This window comes from Amphiura filiformis, chromosome 13 (assembly GCF_039555335.1).
Source record: "Amphiura filiformis chromosome 13, Afil_fr2py, whole genome shotgun sequence".
Lineage (NCBI taxonomy): Eukaryota > Metazoa > Echinodermata > Ophiuroidea > Amphilepidida > Amphiuridae > Amphiura > Amphiura filiformis.
In genome coordinates, this window is record NC_092640.1 from 15,383,471 (window position 1) to 15,403,118 (window position 19,648).

The 19,648-nt window shown below is 35.8% G+C and overlaps 1 protein-coding gene across 1 annotated transcript in view; it reads right to left on the reverse strand.

Annotated features, from left to right (window-relative positions):
• LOC140167440 (uncharacterized) overlaps positions 1–19,648 on the reverse strand; it is a 163,215-nt gene that overhangs the window by 72,976 nt on the left and 70,591 nt on the right. Inside the window, 1 exon segment of the mRNA XM_072190746.1 lies at positions 8,302–8,428. Within this exon segment, the coding sequence (XP_072046847.1) occupies positions 8,302–8,428 (127 nt within the window).

Below are 19,648 nucleotides of genomic sequence, written 5' to 3' on the forward strand. Positions count from 1 at the left end.
GAAGGAATTTTGTGTTGAAACAATGATGAAAAATTAACAGGTTGTTTAATTTTTTAGGAATGAAATTAAAGGTTGTTAAATTGTTACACAGTCGCTGTGACGGTTACAGCATTCACCTTGAGTACTCTTTCATGTGTAGTTTCACTTGGGGTTACCAAGTTAAAGAGACTGCCATAGTCAAAGGTCACTATGGTCGAGGTCGGGACACGCTATTAGTATTACATGTACTACCCCCACTGGGTTTAACTTGCAGCTAGCATAGCAGTATGCGACTGTGAGTGAACCTGATAAATAGTGAGGGTCTAGTCTCCTTCACTATTTATACCATCGGACTACAGACTATCTTTGCATAAATTGTACACCCGTGCACTAGTAAAAATTCCCTTTAAAAGGGAAAGCCAGCCTCAATGTAGAAGAGGTCTTGTAATTAGTTTGGGTCACCGTAAAAGGCATTTTTAGGATCACGCTTACATCCAATTTACATGACAGTCCTCCAAACCATCAATAATGAGAACATGCACACTGAAACAGCATGTTTCATTCATTACTCCAAATTGTTTCGTCTTTTTTGTCTTTTCTGCTTTTTACCTATGCCTATTATTAATATTAAGAAATTCATTGCAGTTTTTAGTTTATTCGCTATATAAACTCACCTTACATGGACATTTATATTTTATATTAATTCGCAATGTATAGTTTACTATATATATACTAGTGTCAAGGACATAAAGGACTGATTACTCACTACCATGACTACAAATACAATCTTCACTTTTAGACTGTATTTTTCTGATTGTGTTGATTGTTAGTCCGAAACTCATGCGAAGCTATGGACATGGCATCTTATCTACTCCCTTAAATAATAATATACATTGTGTGTTTTCTCTTCAATCATTTTCATCATGTTGAATGTAATTTTATGAAGTGCCATTTTATTTATAATTAATAAATTAAGACAATAATTTGTTTATTTTCTATAAGTGCATGTCAAATGGGTACATTGTTCAATACTATAGGCCTACATTTATAAATTATGCCCATATTATAGCTAGGACCTAAAAATGTTTATCCATAAAACGATACAGGATAGCATAGATAATTACTTGAACAATACTTGTAATTGTATATTCTAATTTCAAAACAATAACATCAACTGACCGCAGGTAATTGCGCAACTTGCAGAATATTAAAGGAAGATTACCAATATGTTGGCAGGATGATTTCTTTAATTTATCATCAATTACACGTACATCATTATATTTTACGTCCCAAATATAATTTCAGACCATCTCTTGCCATCAAATACTATCAAAGAAAAGAATATATCAAAAGCATTACTCATACTTCACATGGAATCAATACTGTCCCGGTCCATCCCTTTTTAAAGGGATTTTTATCTTATATAAAGCACAGAAAAGTGAAAACAAACATGTTTTAAAAGTGTATTTTGTGTTCTGTTTACTGTAGTATCCCCTCAACATTGCCATTGTAGGCCTAGAATTAATGCTAGAGTGGATTGTTTAATGGTTGATTACTGCTAAATAATCACTTTTCTTTATTTTATTTTGCAAATCAACACAAAAGTTAGACATTTTACACAGTTTTTCACTATGTTGGGGAATTTTCAAATTTCCATGAGCAAACCCGATTTCCGTGAATTTCTGTTTTTCTGTATCACGGAGAAATTTGTGGCTTTAGCTGTTCAATATGTATGCAGGGGTGAGGTGGATAAATAAAATATTCACTCATAATAATGTGTTCAGCCCTTTTTCTTACTTATAAATATTTTGCAAACCGTGATACCCCCCCCCCCCACCCTCTAATATAGCTTGTGTGAAGGTAGTTAGTTGGTCATGTCAGAGGGTATAATCATGGCACAGAAAGGGGCCAGTTGAAGATAATAATTTGCAGTATGGATTGAGCACGTGGCTGGATTAATTAATTTCCCCCATTTGTGATTGATAGTTTCCAAAAATTTATCACCATAACAAACAGCTCTCTACAAAAAAACTCTTATACAGCTCTTCTAAAGGAAGCTCTCCTACACCGATAATTTAATACCAAGTCCTGCTCAACAATGTAAACATTTTACAAAAATGTAAGAATCTATGAAACAGATGCATTTGTAGGATTGTAGATAAAAAAAAGAATTGTATGTAAGAATTTATTACTGAGCAAATTTAAGTTCTGCATGCCTGAATTTCACTAGCTGGAACAAATGATACTTTATCACAACAAAAATAACTTTTTCAAACCAGGGTCTATGGTCAATCTCTGCGCAAGGGTTCTTGTTCCCAACCTTGGTAAGCTTTTAAAATTATGTAAAATACCATGTTCACACATTGTGGTGGGAAAAGTTTTGAGACCAGATTGAATGCACAGAGCAGGCAAACTGGTCTATGGCCCAAGGTGATGAAACTAATTCTTGACCGCAATCAGCTGAGGATGAACAACGAAACTGATTTTTTCCTCCTTGCTCTCTCCAGGAGCAACGAATTGAAATGACTCTGACATTACACCATCTCTGACCATATACCATCATTGTATGTACTTGATAATGTCAATATGACACAACTCATGACACAGATGGCTCATTAGTGTACACGCCCAAAATGATGCTCTCACCATTCAGTCAGTGCCCTAGGTTCACTAACACTTTGACTTACTGGTTTTGGATAACAATGAACTCTTTTGATTCCACATTTATGGAATTTGATTCCACATTATTCCATGTTCTGAGCAAAATGCAGGGCAAATGCTTTCTACATCAGCAATTATTCATTTGAAATAATATTTTAATAGGATTTCAAACGAACTCACCTGTCAGTTCTCTTACCCCAATATACCAAATGTACATTCATAGAATGACCTTTGAATGTCTTCATCCTCCACAACTTAGGTCAAATTTTGAGCTATGGTTATTAAATGCCTGTATTTGAACTATGCCATAGGAAATGAGATCATTTGGGCTCATCATAGTGATGAGATTTCTAAAGGGGAGGGGGGGACAAGTAATTTGTGCACACATTTAGGGGCACCTTTTAAATAACGCTGCCCGCTTGCTACCATGATCCCAACCCGCCCAATAAATGATCAATTAGCAGTTCATACTAATTTACACCAAGATAATTAGCAGTTCAATTATCAATTACTTTAACCATAACAGTTTTAGTTAAGAACTTTTCCATATCATACCAACCAATATCACAATTTTACACACACAATTACGATAAGGGCTGCTACTAATTCCCGATCATTTATAAAGTTGAGTGAAGCAGGGAAGTGGGACTTCCCTGAGTGAAGGGACCAGGATTTAAGTCTGCATTTAAATAAGGTTGCCCTGGTTTCAGGAGTTCAAGAAAAGTGTGAAATCACTATCATGTAAATACACCCACATGTAACAGTGCAGAATGTTGGTGCGGGAGTCTTACTTTTTTGTAAGACATTCTTGTTGAAATTCACGATTTCGGATTCCGAATCCTTTCATAAACGGCTATTGCCGAATCATTCCGAGTCTTTCATTAGGAACAATAGAAATGCAATCTTGACCAATCACAGTTCAGGATTTGTGTGGGCGAACTTCCGATAAAATCTGTAGCGCGTGCTCACGGAGGCTCACTCTATCTCAGACCATAGACACATCAACATGGGGTTGTTTTATCATTTATGTTCTCCGGAGTTTAAATTACAAATTATCTTTATGTTATCTGCACCAGTAATATGAAATAAATTCATCACCAAACCAATTCCTGTTGTTGCCAGAACTTTTATTTAATTTAACCAGTGGCCTACCGTAATCAGCCATATTTACACACACCTATCATCTCAAATAAAACTGAACTGAACTGAATGCTGTCAAACCTACTTAACTAAGTTTTTTACGTTCATGAAAGTCTCAAAACAATAATAACAAAAAAGCCCAGATTTGTGATTTAAAACATGGGGAGGGGGTCACTCCCATTGTGGCCTGTACACCATCCGCGATAATCAACTTTTGAGAAACACCCTAAACAAGGATCTAACCCTTGGCTAAAACGATACCCTAAACAGGTAACACACGCCTGTTTTCACACCCTAAACAGGGATTTTATTTCTTGCATCAAATGTCATAACCTAAATTTCAAAATTCATTTCTGCGTATTAGCAATTGCAATTTTGCTACTCTTTTTTCCAATTGTTCATGTTTTTGACACTCTAAACACAATACATGCGTGTTGTGCCTCACCCACTAAAAAACTGCCCTTTTAACATGTTTTTATTATCGCGGATGGTGTACAGGCCACAATGGTAGTGACCCCCCTAGGTTTAAAACTATAGATTCAAAAGTTTAGAGTGTTGACAAGTCTTTAAGCAACAGCAAATTTCTGAATTGGTGATTGGCAAATTTGCGGAAATCAAGCAGCGGTGAAATAAAGTAGTGTTCCGGTATAATCCAGTATTCCCCAAATATCCCAATCTGGGCTCACCATTCACCAATGCACTGATTAATAACATCCTGGCTTTAATGTATAACTTTGCTGATAAACAAAGTGCTAAACCCTGGCATGTACTTTGTCTCCCCATTTATCTTATCTGTAATGTCCATTTGATTGTTGGTATTGCCCTTTTGAATTTAATCATATGTAATGCAGGCCCATAATTTAGGGGGTGAACCCAAAAAGACTCATTTGCGAGAATAGTAAGCAAAAAAAAGGTTTTTTTATGCCTTTTCAGTCAAAAAAGGTCAAAATTTTGAAAAAAGGTCCACTTTTTCAATATCCGACTCCGACCACTTTTTCAAAATCAGCCCCCTCAAAAAAAACCTGGTTACTGGCCTGCTTTGATGTACATGTAGGGCCTATTAAATTACCCAGGTTATAGGCACTATCAGTGATCTGTACGACAGTGTAATTTTTCATTCCATGTTTTCCATGTAAAAAATTGATGAAAAAAGAAAACAGCAGTGGTATTAGTTAATGTGATGTATTACAGCCTTGACTCAAAAACAATTATATTGGTTTGTGAAAATCAAAATTAAAACCACTTGAAAAAATTAACATTTGACTTAGTACAATGTCAATCTTCCAAACCAACTTCAAAAGGCGCAAATTCTGAAACAATTATTAACCTGCACCCTCAGGGTTATTATAACAAATGATTGGAAAAGAATTAACAAGATTAAGCATAAGGGAAGGTTACTACCTTGACTGAAACAAATATATTGTTTGATAATGAATTTATAAAAATATGGTTCATTGGTTTTCAAACAACCATATTATCATTATAGGTTAATCGCCATGGATACCATTGGATAATTAGGACATCCACAATTATTTGGGTGCATGACTTTTGGCACCAATTTCAGTGAAACTACTCATGTTTATACTTGATTTTTCATCAATGGGTATAGAAACTTCTGACTAGTGACTATGCTGACTGATTATAGCCTAGGAGTTCCACAAATGTAAAATGACAAAAACTCTCTCTGAAAATTTATTTTACAACACAGTGTTTTACAAAAAGTCAATTTGACAAGACTTTCACTTTCAATACCAGAAACATTGTAACAAAAGTGATAAAATTAATAACACAAGCAAGCTTTCATTGAGCATGTTTATAGTGAGCACCTCGCACTCGCACACCTTTGCATTACCACACATTCTCCTGCAATTTTAGTCCTCTCACAATCAATCGGATTGATTTTGCTGCACTGCAAATGCAGGGTAACAATTCATTACCCACATATTTAGTGGAATTGCAGCCACCCCTCCCCCTCCAAAAAAGTCCTTCCAAAAAAGAATCCACTTTTCAGTTTAAACTGCCATTTTTTCGAAAATTATTTTCAATGCTCCCTGTATAATGTAAATGGCTATCCACACTGCACAAACTTTGCATCCGGTGCTATTGGTATCCTTGAGATCACAAGATGGCAGTGTTCACTTTCTGCTCCAAATGATGCAGTTATGAAGTGTGTTCATCTATTAAATCATGACCCACTACGGAACAAACCAAACAAATCGATGACTTCTATAAACAAATTTCCTTTCATTAGGAGGAGGGGGTCAACAATTTTAATCACCTTTGTAAAAACTAGTCAAAACATCAGTCGAAGTTGACCTTTCACATTGGAGCTTTCAACATTCCACATAAGTTTAAAGGTGGGCATGGGAGGGAGGGGGTCAGCTTCTGAAAGAATGGACTTTCATTTATACAACATCATTCAACTTTTGGTTTGTTCTCTAAAACTAATACTCATTTGAATATATTTCAAACAAAAGTTATGACACAAATGTGACAATTTGCACCTGTTTGCATCAATCTACACCTGTCTCTTATTCAATAGTTGTTTCTCAATTTGTCTCACTACTAAACAAAATATTTAATTACAAATTGGCAATCAGCAAGATACTCTGTACTTTCAATAACCACTGGACATTAAGTTCAATAATTAAATAATAAGTATACAATGTACGACCCACTGTGCAGTCAGACTATTTTAGAATACCAAATGCCGATCTCACAATGAGACTGATCACATGTATATGGGTTGCTGTGTCTAGATTCCATGCTGTCTCATTATACAACTCCTCCTTAGCAAACTTTGTGATGCACATTTTAGACATGGATACAAGCTTAAATAGTTTAAAAAGGAGCAGGAAAGCAAGTCGGAGAGACAAAAGGTCTCAATAATGTTCTGTAGATGTTGTACCTCATTTGTGTCAATAGCTACAAAATTATTGCCATGGTGACCTTTTGAATGGAAAAGATGCAGATTTCAAAGTTGCACTGAAGAACTTCTTACACCAATACATCATGACACCAGCAACGCAACAATTCAAATTCAGCTTTGAAATCTACATATTTTTCATTCAATGTATTGCCATAGCAACACTTTAAGTTTAAGTGGATCATGCTCATTTTTGATACAAGTCTGCTGAAATCATTGATGAGTCAGTGTGACTCTAGAAGTGATGTCTACTTCTTACAGCTCATTGGGTCTGATATGCTATGAACATATCGGCATAATCCTATTACATCTCGTAATAATATTACATTCAAATCTAGATCTTATCATGAAATGTGATTTGATTGATAATCTATCTTTGATTTCATGGTGTCGTAGATTTAAAATGATGTTCGCTTGACTGTTGGGCTATTCCAGTTAAAATTCATACACCCACTATGGAAGACCTGACATTAATCTCCCACACAGACACCAATTCAGGTATACCCCATTTCACACTCCCTGTGTGGAAGATTAAGGTCATGTCTTCCATCAGGGTGTATTGATTTTAACTGGAATAGCCCAACGCAAAATAAAGCATAGACCCGGCTGACTGACCCTTTTCGGTAAATCCCATAAACCTTTGCAGGTAGACCTGTGATGTCCTCATGCCGATGCGCACATTATTACTGCACACTTCACAGCTTTCAAATGCGCAGTAAGAATGTTCACTAAAGAATGCGCATATCAGCGTGACGTCAAATGACGACACCTTCTACTCGCAAAGGCATAATTATGGGATTTACAAAAAAAAAGGTCAATTTGGTGAAATTACAAACTTATCAACCATGTTTTCCCACTCTGATGTATGCCACAAAGGAGAGCCACACACACACACACTACCCCTACATCTACATGTAACCACCGCAAATGAGAATGTGACGCTCATGATAAAGAGTTTTTCCTATCCAACTGTGACACACTCATTTGAGGGGTTTTTTTTTGCCTTACCGTAGATGTAGTTAGTTTTTTACTATCCAAGTGCAGACTCACCCTACACTGGCAGATGCCGTCATTATACTCTGATCAGCTCGTAATAGGCGGGGACTCATAACATTGTGGATTGATATAGAACAGCGTACACACAGCTGGGCGCAGCAGTTACGCGAACTGCGCTTTGCGTTTTGTGTGAAGACCCGAGCTTGTGTGAATTTACGCGTGCATAAGTTGGAACTTTATTGACTCGCGCAGTAACAAAAACCGAATAATTCCCGCCTCTTAAGAGCTGATCATAGTATAGGTAAAATACTCTCTTATGCTATTTTGTATCTAGAAACCCTGTCTAGGAACTGTGGATGTTCTCAGTTCCTGTGTGTCCATGGTTAACCAGAGACTTCTCATGTGTGTGTGTCCTCATTTGTTGGTGCGCCCCACACATACACACCCCCACCCCCACCCCAGATACAGAATGACCAACTCACCTCTTCTCCTGACTTAGTAGCCCATGGTTGACACCCATATGAGAACATTTTCCATGTAGTGATATCACCCCCCCCCACCCCCACCCCCACCCCCCACATACTGAATGACCAACTCACCTCTTCTCCTGACTTAGTAGCCCATGGTTGACACCCATATGAGAACATTTCCCACATAGTGACGCCAAAACTCCACACATCACTGGCTCTGGTAAAGGTTAGTTTAGTTAGGGCTTCAACTGGCATCCTGCAGAACGACAAGAGAAGGAAACGATATTGAAATTACAGGAGATGAAGAATTCCATACACAAGTTGTAAAGAGTAGCCCAAGTCCAATAAATCTTGAACAATTATTTCATGTATTCAAAATTCCAAATCCTGTGTATGACAAAGAATTTAGATCAAGGATTATCCATTATATTTGCATAGGTCATAAAGGGCCAAATAAATTTCAAAGATCTGTGTTTGAGGGTCAAATACACATTATTTTGCTATTGGATTCAAAACTTCTAAGTTCCCCCTAATGCCTTTTGAAATAATCGAAAAAATATTATACAAGCGTAAAAATGTAAAAAGGTATCTAGGTTGATCAAGGGAAATGAGTCGGATGTCGCTAATATTGATTTTCAGATATTGGCAAAGAAAGTGTTAAAATTCTTTTGTTTTATATTGTTTTCAGCAATTGATAAATTGACTTAACTTCACAAAGGAAAGTCATATCAACATGGGGTTTTCAGCTTTTGAAAGATCTAAATGTGCTCTTTAGAAACATGTGTAAAACTCATTTTCGACCAGGGCCGACATGTGACTCATTCCCCTTGATCATGTCACATATAGGAGTCAACTTTCCTCAACAGGCATGAACAGGCCTGGCTCACAGGCCTGATCAACTTTCCATTAAAAAGGCATGAACAAGCCTGGTATATTGAATTTTTTTTGAGAGTTGACTCCTATTTGTTGGCGCAGTGCATGTTAGAATATGACCGTTGCTAGGTCAACTGGCTCACGCTTTCTTTGTTACGAACCACTGATCAAAATGATCACAATAGAAAGCCTATGGCATATCATAATTCGGAATAGGTGTATGAGCCTAGGCTTGGACTAGTAACCAATGGATAATAACATGCACTACATCAGCGCACTAAAATCATAACTGGAAATCGAACATTTGATACAGTGCAATGCCTTTGAGATAGGGAGGGGAGGGGAGCTTCAGTTGTCAGAAATTAATGAATAATCTCACCTGGGACTTAACTCATACTAGTATACACCTATGTTGTCAAATAGACATACAATGACTTTTCTTTGCACTTCAAAGTAACTATCTTTAGCACATTGTAATCAACCTGGGATTCAAATGGCTGAAAGTTACCTGCCTATCCTAGTGGTGATTGCACTATGTTGTATAAATGGAACTTCTAAGAAAGAACATTAACAAAATGTCCTAAACCCTTTACATATTTCCTCTACTGTCACTTCTGCCTTACTAATGTGAGCATGTAACAGCAGCAAACTTCCCATGGTTATTGGTCAATGGGATAGCCATCCATTATAGGGCTGGATAGATTGTATGGTAAAGCATTGGACTACATCCAGAGGCTACTATTTTCATTCCCACAAGCTTTTTTTTGTTGCACCCCCTCTTTCCCTGTTTTATTATAATATAATGCAATCACTTCTTTGAGATAGGAGCGGCTCACTCTACACTACAAGTCATCAGCAAAGGTGATTTAAACTGATGTGTTTTTAACAAAGATTTAAAAGTCAGTGTCCAAAGTAGTACAGTTTTTAATATGAGTAGGAAGATGGTTAAAAGTTTAGGGGCACAATGACACTAAAGATTACTAAAGATGTATCTATCTTTAGTAATCAACCTGGGATTCCATAAACTGTCTGTCCAAGCGGTGATTGCACTATGTTATTTATTAATAGAACTACTCAGAAAGAACTTCAACAGATGTATAAACCTAAAAGTTAATTTTTAAGGCATGGCCGGCCCAAAAATAGGTTTGTCTAATGTCCCCCACACGCATTGGATTTCTGATGGTAAAAACCAGGGTAAAAATGTTCAAAAATAAAATTTTTGTTTTATTTTCAAAAAAATTAAGACAAATTGCCATTGGCAGAACATAATGAACCAAAACCGGCGAAGTTTTCAAGGGGGTAACCTCCTGAACACCTGATTTATTGATAAAATTGAAAAAAAAAATGCATACCTCATTGGGATTTTTAATCACTAGGGGGACATGAGACAAACCTATTTTTTATTTGGCTTAAGGGATCTAAAATGAGCGTTTATTGCGTTTCGACAGTATTTTTTGTGGGACATGACAGCACCTTAGACCTATCGAATTGCATTCTGAATACGAAGCATGTCTTTCTGATATCAAATAATTTTCATTTTTTGAAAATCACAATATAATACAAATTTTATGACAAATTATAAAAATTTGATATTTGTCAAAATTTTGATACATAACAGTCCTCAAGTAAACTATATAAATCTAATGATATATTCTTAAAGTGTATGTAGCAGGGAGGAAAAGCCGACGGTCAATTGAAAATTTTGACCTTTCATATTGAAGATATGGATTTTGTTCCCAAAAGACCTAATTTTTTTTGGTGTTTTGGGAAAAAATCCATATCTTCAATACGAAAGGTCAAAATTTTCAATTGATCGTCGGCTTTTCATCCCACCTACATACACTTTAAGTATAAATCATCAGATTTATAAAGTTTACTTCAAGTACTGTTAAATATCAAAAATATCAATTTTAATGATTTGCCATAAAATGTGTATTAAATTGCTAATTTCAAAAATCAAAATTATTTGATATCAGAACGACATTCTTCGATTCAGAATGCAATTCGATATGTCTGATGTGCTCTAATGTCCCAAAATAAATACTGTCCAAACGCTCATACCCCAGCCCTTAAGCAATGCTGGAGAGCTCTAACTAAAATATTCTCACATCTTCACATGACAGAATAATTTCTTTTAAGGTGGCACCTTTAAGGTGATCACTCAAAGTGGGAAAAGGTATTGCACCTTTAAAAGTAATGATGGTAAGTACATAAAAGTATACATTTTCTGAAAGGAAATGACACAAGAATCCAACTAGCATGGCAGATTTCTGCAATGAGCAGTTTTGAGAAATCACCAATTTTGTTTTTTTACACCAATTTTTTTGTCTACCATAACAGCTTACCCCAGATATTGAAATAGAAGAAAATTGTACATTTGTGTTTTAAAGACTGTGTCTCCAGTTTTATTGTTTCTAAAGACACAAAACTAGTAACGATTTTCTCAAAAAGGGTCAAAATTTTGACTTTTTTCAATTTTAAGACTTGGAACATGTGACATTTTAGGACCACACAGCAATAAATTAGGGGCTACTGCAACAGTGGTCACTGTGAATGAGTAAATGTTTAATGAACACTTCAGGATAGGGTGTGTTTACCAAACCTTTCATCAGCGTCTGCTGCTTAAATTAATTAACCTAAACTGGCCTCAAAAAGAAACTTATAATTTTCACAAGGTCATACAATGTATCTTAAAATCCTATCCATAAAATGAACAAAATTGCACACAAGATTACTTCAATACTCTACTCTAAACACTGGTCAGTAACCAAGCAGTTGTCCAGCTGACACAACAGCAAAATGCACTGACATGCAACACCTTCCTGGACCACATTCACAGTGCAACAGATTTCTTTTGCTGGGTTCCAATTATCCGCCTGTGAATATGATCCCTAAGCTGTTCCGTGTCAGTGCATTTTACTGTTGTGTCAGTTAGACAACTACTTGGTTACTGATATGTGTTTAGAGTAGGGTACTGAAGTAATCCTGTGTGTAATTTTGTTCATGTACAGGCGAATAATTGGAACACAGCAAAAGAAATCTGTTGCACTGTGAATGTGGTCCAGGAAGGTGTTCCATGTCAGTGCATTTTGCTGTTGTGTCAGTTGGACAACTGTTTGGTTACTGACCAGTGTTTAGAGATGAGTATTGAAGTAATCTTGTGAGCAATTTTTGTTCATTTTATGGAGAGGATTTTAAGATATGACCCGTGAAAAAGTTTTTTTGAGGCCAGTTTATTAACAAAAAGCATTGGTAACCTCCAGCATTAATGTTACAGATCGGGTAATATACAGCTTACCAATTCACCGCCTTGAGTCTGTACTTTTCATACATTCATGGGCACGATAGGCTGAATCTGACTGATATGTCCAAATGTTTTAAACACATATTTAAATCACTGTTGTAGATGTAATGTAATGTAATGTAATTGTAATTAAGTTATGCTCCATGTACTTTTTATTATTTGTTAAGGGATCTAAAATGAGCGTTTATTATGCGTTTCGACAGTATTTTTTTGGGACATGAGAGCACCTCAGACCTATCGAATTGCATTCTGAATACGAAGCATGTCTTTCTGATATCAAATAATTTTCATTTTTGAAAATCACAATATAATACAAATTTTATGACAAATTATAAAAATTTGATATTTTTCAAATTTTGATATATAACAGTCCTCAAGTAAATTATATAAATCTAATGTTATATTCTTAAAGTGTATGTAGCAGGGAGGAAAAGCCGACGGTCAATTGAAAATTTTGACATTTCATATTGAAGATATGGATTTTTTTGCCCAAAAGACCTAATTTTTTTTTGGTGTTTTGGGAAAAAAATCCATATCTTCAATATAAAGGTCAAAATTTTCAATTGATCGTCGGCTTTTCATCCCACCTACATGTACATACACTTTAAGTATAAATCATCAAATTTCTAAAGTTTACTTCAAGTACTGTTAAATATCAAAAATATCAATTTTAATGATTTGCCATAAAATGTGTATTAAATTGCGAATTTCAAAAATCAAAATTATTTGATATCAGAATGACATTCTTCGTATTCAGAATGCAATTCGATATGTCTGATGTGCTCTGATGTCCCAAAATAAATACTGTCCAAACGCTCATACCCCAGCCCTTAAGGCATTTTTGAAATTAAATCATATTCAAGGAGAACAGCACATCTGTGCTGATGAGACTACTCTATATAAATAAATGTTAATAATAATAAACATGTCTAATACTGGTTTTTCTTGCCATTAATCAAAATTTTATCTCTGTATGTTGATCTCTGTTCAATCTGCTGTTAGTTTGCCCTTCAATGTCCTAGTCAAATGGAACATGACTTGGTCACTATTGCATTCGCAAAAGTCAAATGCCCCGACATCAACTATATAGGCCTACTACTATCTGCCTATAGTAGATACTAAAAACAATATTGCAATCTTTTATTCTCCAAATCATTTTTATTATTAATTTGTAGGATACTATAGGGTCAGTCCATATGAAATCAAGGAGGAGCCTGAAGTCGCCCCGTAATAGATCCTAAAAGCGTTATGCAGGGGAAGTGCGTATAACACGGTTGAAGCAGTGCAAATAAGAGAAATGTAGCTCTTACGGATTTTCTGTGGCAGCCATTTAAAGTTGGAGTAGGGTGGTCTAAAATTGGACTCAAAAGTTGCCCTTTAAATAAATTTCATCTTTGGGAGTCTGTGACTTCTTTACAAAAAGAGGAGAGGTCTGAAACCTTGTATACACACTAACTGCATGCCCAATTTGTCAAAAAGCAAAAATAAAAATTCTGTAATTGCGTTAGTCACGGGTCATTAAATATATGCAAGAAAAAAATGTAATGTTTTGTAAACTGGCAGTTTAGTTTCTAAATTCACATTTTTGTCAAATTAATTATTTTTGTTGTCACTGATGCTAAATATAGGATAAATACAATACATATCCAAAAAATTGAGCTTACAATTCATTTACATTTCGAACAAGCGCCCTCACGAAGATGAAATTTTACCAAATTCAACATTTTCAGGGGGCCCAAATCGATGTGGTCCACCTTCAAAATTTATAAAACATCACTTTTATATGACTACTAGTCTTAAATGACTACTTGGGTAAGTCCTGGCACTGTCTAAACTTTACAAGCTCAAAGTTGACCATTTTCTTATGATTGCATGTACTACAAATGTGCCGAATTTGGAAGGCTTAAAAGTCAAATTGGCCCCAATATTGAAAATAAAATGGAAATTAAAGTAAATAGGGCCAATAACTATGCATCTAGTAATGTATTTTCAATATTGTGGCCATTTTGACTTTTAAACCTTCCGAATTCGGCACATATGCAGTACATACAATCATAAGAAAATGGTCAACTTTGGGCTTGTCGCTTTATATGAAGTCAACCTATAAAATTACTGGGACTTACCCAAGTTGTAATTTAAGACTAGTAGTCATATAAAAGTGATGTTTTATCAATTTTGAAGGTGGACCACATCGACTTTGGGCCCCCTGAAAATGTTGCATTTGCAATAAATTTCATCTTCGTGAGGGCGATGTTCGAAATGTAAATGAATTGTGAGCTCAAATTTTTATGTATGCATTGTATTTATCCTATATTTAGCATCAGTGACAACAAAAAATAACTAATCTAACAAAAAATGTGAATTTAGGGGGGCTAAACTTGTCAGTTTATAAAACATTACATTTTTTCTTGCATATTTAATGACCCCGTGACGCAAAGTGCAATAATTTATTTTTATTTTTTTTACTTTTTGAAAAATTGGGCATGCAATTAGTGTGTATACAAGATTTCAGATCTCTCTCTCTCTCTCTTTATTAGGAAGGTACAGGCTCCCAAAGATGAAATTTATTCAAAGGGCAACTTTTGGGTCCAAAGTTAGATTCCCCTACTCAAACTTTAAATGGCTGCCACAGAAAATCTGTATATTGAAAATAAAATGGAAATAATAGTAAATAGGGCCAATAACTACGCATCTAATCATTGTTTTCAATATTGTGGCCAATTTGACTTTTTAAGCCTTCCAAATTCGGCACATTTGCAGTACATGCAATCATAAGAAAATGGTCTACTTTTGGCTTGTCATTTTATTTGAAGTCAACCTAGACAATTATTGGGACTTACCTAAGTTGTAATATAAGACTAGTAGTCATATAAAAGTGATGTTTTATAAATTTTGAAGGTGGACCACATCGACTTTGGGCCTCCTGAAAATGTTGAATTTGCAATAAATTTCATCTTTGTGAGGGCGCTGTTCGAAATGTAAATGAATTGTGAGCTCAATTTTTTGGATATGCATTGTAATTATCCTATATTTAGCATCAGTGACAACAAACAATAACTAATCTGACAAAAATGTGAATTTAGGGGCTAAACTTGTCAGTTTATAAAACATTACATTTTTCTTGCATATTTAATGACCCCGTGACACAAAGCGCAATAAATTATTTTTTTTTTTTTACTTTTTGACAAATTGGGCATGCAGTTAGTGTGTATACAAGGTTTCAGACCTCTCCCTCTCTTTGTAAAGAAGGCACGGACTCCCAAAGATGAAATTTATTTAAAGGGCAACTTTTGAGTCCAAATTTAGACCCCTACTCCAACTTCAAATGGCTGCCACAGAAAATCCGTAAGAGCTACAGACCTCAGATTTGCAGGTTTTTAATATTTTTACAGGTACAACATATGACTAAAATATCAAGCAAATCTTGGTCAGGCGGGGGGCCTCCTTGATTTCATATGGACTGACCCTATAGTGACAAAACTGTGGTGAAAATGACTACATATTTCATGCTTTGTTTAAATGACTGTTTAGCTAAAAAAAATTTTATGTGGCCATGAAGCTTTGGAAAAACAAAATATTTTTCCTCCACTATATCAAAATCAAATACTTCAACCCAGGGCCTCCAAAACTGTGGGTTGTAACCAAAATGTGGATCACAAGAACAACTTCACTGGCACACAGACCTTGACTGAAAAGGAAAAAAGAGTGACATAAAGACCTCTTTGCTCAAGCACTGAAATTGCTTGTCCCTTTTTCATCTTCATATTGATGGAAAGCGGATCTCAGCACTCGCTCATCAACACCGACAGTGAGCTCAGACCTGAGATGCACTGTATCCACAACATTAACACTTGTTAACTTTGACTGCACAAATAAGCAGGCACAGGTAAGTAACAATATAATGCTGTGTGTCACACCATATTTTTGTCACGAAATTTGAGTCACAGACAAAAAAGCTTGGGAAGCCCTGTCCTAAGTAACCCCTTTTTGATTTGTTATATCACAAAAAATATTTCAAAATTTTATCCACAAATTCTACCTTGCACAAACCCTGTTACACAGCAGATTAACCTTTTCTTTAATTCAAGTTTTATTTTTTGACAACCCAGGATCCAGACCTCAAATTAATCCTCATCAAGGCAATTTGTCACTCCAAAATGTGTGTGTTAATGCAACTTTTACAGTGGGATATGCAAATTTTGTAATACAACATTTTAAATAATAAGCATTCTATTGCATCTCAAACTTCTAAGTAAGGTGCAAGTTAGAATTTTAATTATTTTTTTTAAATTTGTTGCCACCCCATATCAAAACTGGATCACATCAACCATCTCATAACTGCTAGTCTTGCAACTCCCTAGTTTTGAGCTCACACCCTCACATATACATAGGAGAACCCCCTGTTTTCATTAATATACAATAGGTCTCAATTTGCAAACAGCACACATGTCCAACGTGTGAATGGGCTCTCCTTCCCTTGAAAACTTTCCCAGTGCTCTATCTAGGAAACTCACTATCAACAACAACTGCAGGTTTATTACTTGATGACAAACATTGCCGTGGGGGCCGATAAACACCACATATTTAGCTTGTACAGGAAATATTGGGGCTTGATTGCCTCCTAGACAGGAAAACGGAGGTTTCCTATAGCTATTACTTAAATTAGGCTATACATATAGCCTGTCTACTTGTCATGACTTCTGTGTAAGGTGTGACATGTAATTCAATTAACAGATTGAGTTATCTTTGGGGCTGATGTAAATTTGCCGCCTAAACTCAAGAGAAAAAATGTCTCTTAATGCTCTCAATGCATAGCCATAGGCTTGAAACATAAAAAGTTTTTAGATATTTTCTCAAAATATCAAGAGCTATCTTAAGAGCCACTGAACAAATACTAGGCTTGTTTGTACTCATTTTAATGCTGATTCCAAATGTGGTCATGAAAAGTTACAATTCTAAAATATTTGAATTTTTAAGCAAAACTTGAAACTTGTCGCCTGCAGTCCACACCAGCATGGAGGCACTATTTTCTACTGGGCATGGCTACTACTTGGAAGTTGAGATTGGAAAGCAGCCCAATTTATCTCTTAGATATTGGTTTCTACATCTAGGATACATTAAAACATCATGAGGAAACTGAAAAATCTGTAAAAAAAACTGAAAAATCTATTAAAAAACACCCAATTGGGCTACTAAATCAAAGGCTTGGTAAGGCTGTGTGCAGTGAGCATTATGTGATGCAATTAACCACTTGGATTATGTTGCGCTTAAATTGGTGATACTTGATGCTAACAATTAATCAAGCATATACTTTGTATACATGTTTGAAAGATAAGGTGAAATGTTACTACCCTTTATTAACAAGATTTAGACAGGCAGTCTATCTTTCCTGTTTCAATCACTTTGAGGTTAAAATATTGTTTGTAATTGTGCTGGATACATGTTGAAGGGTCCCGTTCAAATCATGGATAGTCCCCTAAAGGCTGTCATTAACTTTGTGTGAAAGTGAGTAGCAGAAGCAAGGCTAAGCCCAATAGTGCTCAGAGGCTACTAAATTCAAGACATGCCATCCAGATATGTGGGATAGGGATATGGGAAGAGGTTTGATTTAGCACGGAGAAAAAACTTGCGAGGACTAACATGGCAACCAAACTCACATGTGGCACAGCAGAGAATTAAACCCCAGCCACAGTGGTGAGAAGCTTAGTGATAAAGCCATTACACTAACCCGCCTCCCAAAAATGAGAGCTGTACCTTTTGGTGTGAAGGAAAGATGGTAACCAGGCATCAAAGATAACAATACCTTTGGCCTAACTTTCAATATGCAAGATTCTTATCCATCTTCACTAATTATTAAAAAGGGATAATACAGGCATTTAATTTTGATACCCACAATGAAAGACCAACTTATCAATATTGTATATTTTGTTATATTTCTTTAAAAGGGCCTACCCCACTTCTTAGTTTGCCACAAAGGAAATGACTTACACCTGTTACTTTGATGACAGACAAAACAGAATTTCAACCCCTTGACCAATTGAACGGTTGAACCATATGTGAACCAATGTGAACACCCTCAAATAAATAGCAGTTAAGCTTATATCCTTTATGCTGTTGTGTGTTTAATAAGGGGCTGCCATCTTACACAGGCAATTCCTTTCACCTTGAATTCAACTTGTAAACTTCTGGTGTGAAAAACTGTAACATTTAATGTCAAAATTGAAATCTATTTGAATGGTAAAATTACCTTTTAAACTTTCTTTCAACTCTACACAAGCAAATAATTATTAGTTTGGTTTTTGTTACAGTAATACACATGTCAAAAGAGTCTTAATTTGCTATTGCTCAAATTAACTCACAAAAGCAGTCACACAAAACACAAAGTACACTTGGCATAAAAGGGTGCACCAAAATGCATGTACTGTATAATTTTTTTTGCATTTAATGCATGACTTATCAACTACCAAGTGGATCTCCAGGCGGTTTTGTGGAAGCACAATTTAATGCAGCTAAAACACAACGAGATGAACCGGATAAGACGGACAGGATATAGGAAGAGGTCCAATTTAGAATGCAGGGGAAAACCGGAGTAGCCAGGAAAAATCTGCAAGGACGGTCATGGACCGCTAACCATGCTCACTTATGGCACTGCAGAGAATCAAACCTGGGCCATAGTGGTGAGAGGCGAGTGCATCGACTACTACACCGACCCATCCTCCTAAATAGCCATGGAAACAACCAACACAAAAACATATGTAATACTAATAGCAGGCCCATGCATTCAAGATTTATTTATGGGGCTGATTTTGAAAAAGTTGACCTTCTTTCCAAATTTGACCTTTAGGACTAGGGGTGGATTTTGGAAAAAAGTGGACTTCTTTTCCAAAATTTGGACCTTTTTGACCAAAAAGGCATAAAAAACCCTCTTTTTTTTTTCCTCGCTACACTCGCAAATGGGAATTTTTTGGGTCAAAAAGGGTACTTTTGGGGTATTTGGTGGCATCCCCAGCACCCCCCCTAGTTACGTGGGTCTGACTAATAGCTACTTGATATAGATTCTGCGAAACCAACAACTTCCTGAAGATAGAAAATTGTAAAAATTATATTTGTGAAAATAAACAGCATATACACTACCCTGTCAACCTATAATGATAGGAGATTCTTGCATATTTCGTGGTTGAATGTTGTCATGTGATCATTGAAAAATCACAAAAGCAGTGGACATTGGACCTCCAAACACATACATGTACCGAAATTGAAATGCTGATGCTTTTTCAAAAGTTCTGACATGTATCAGTA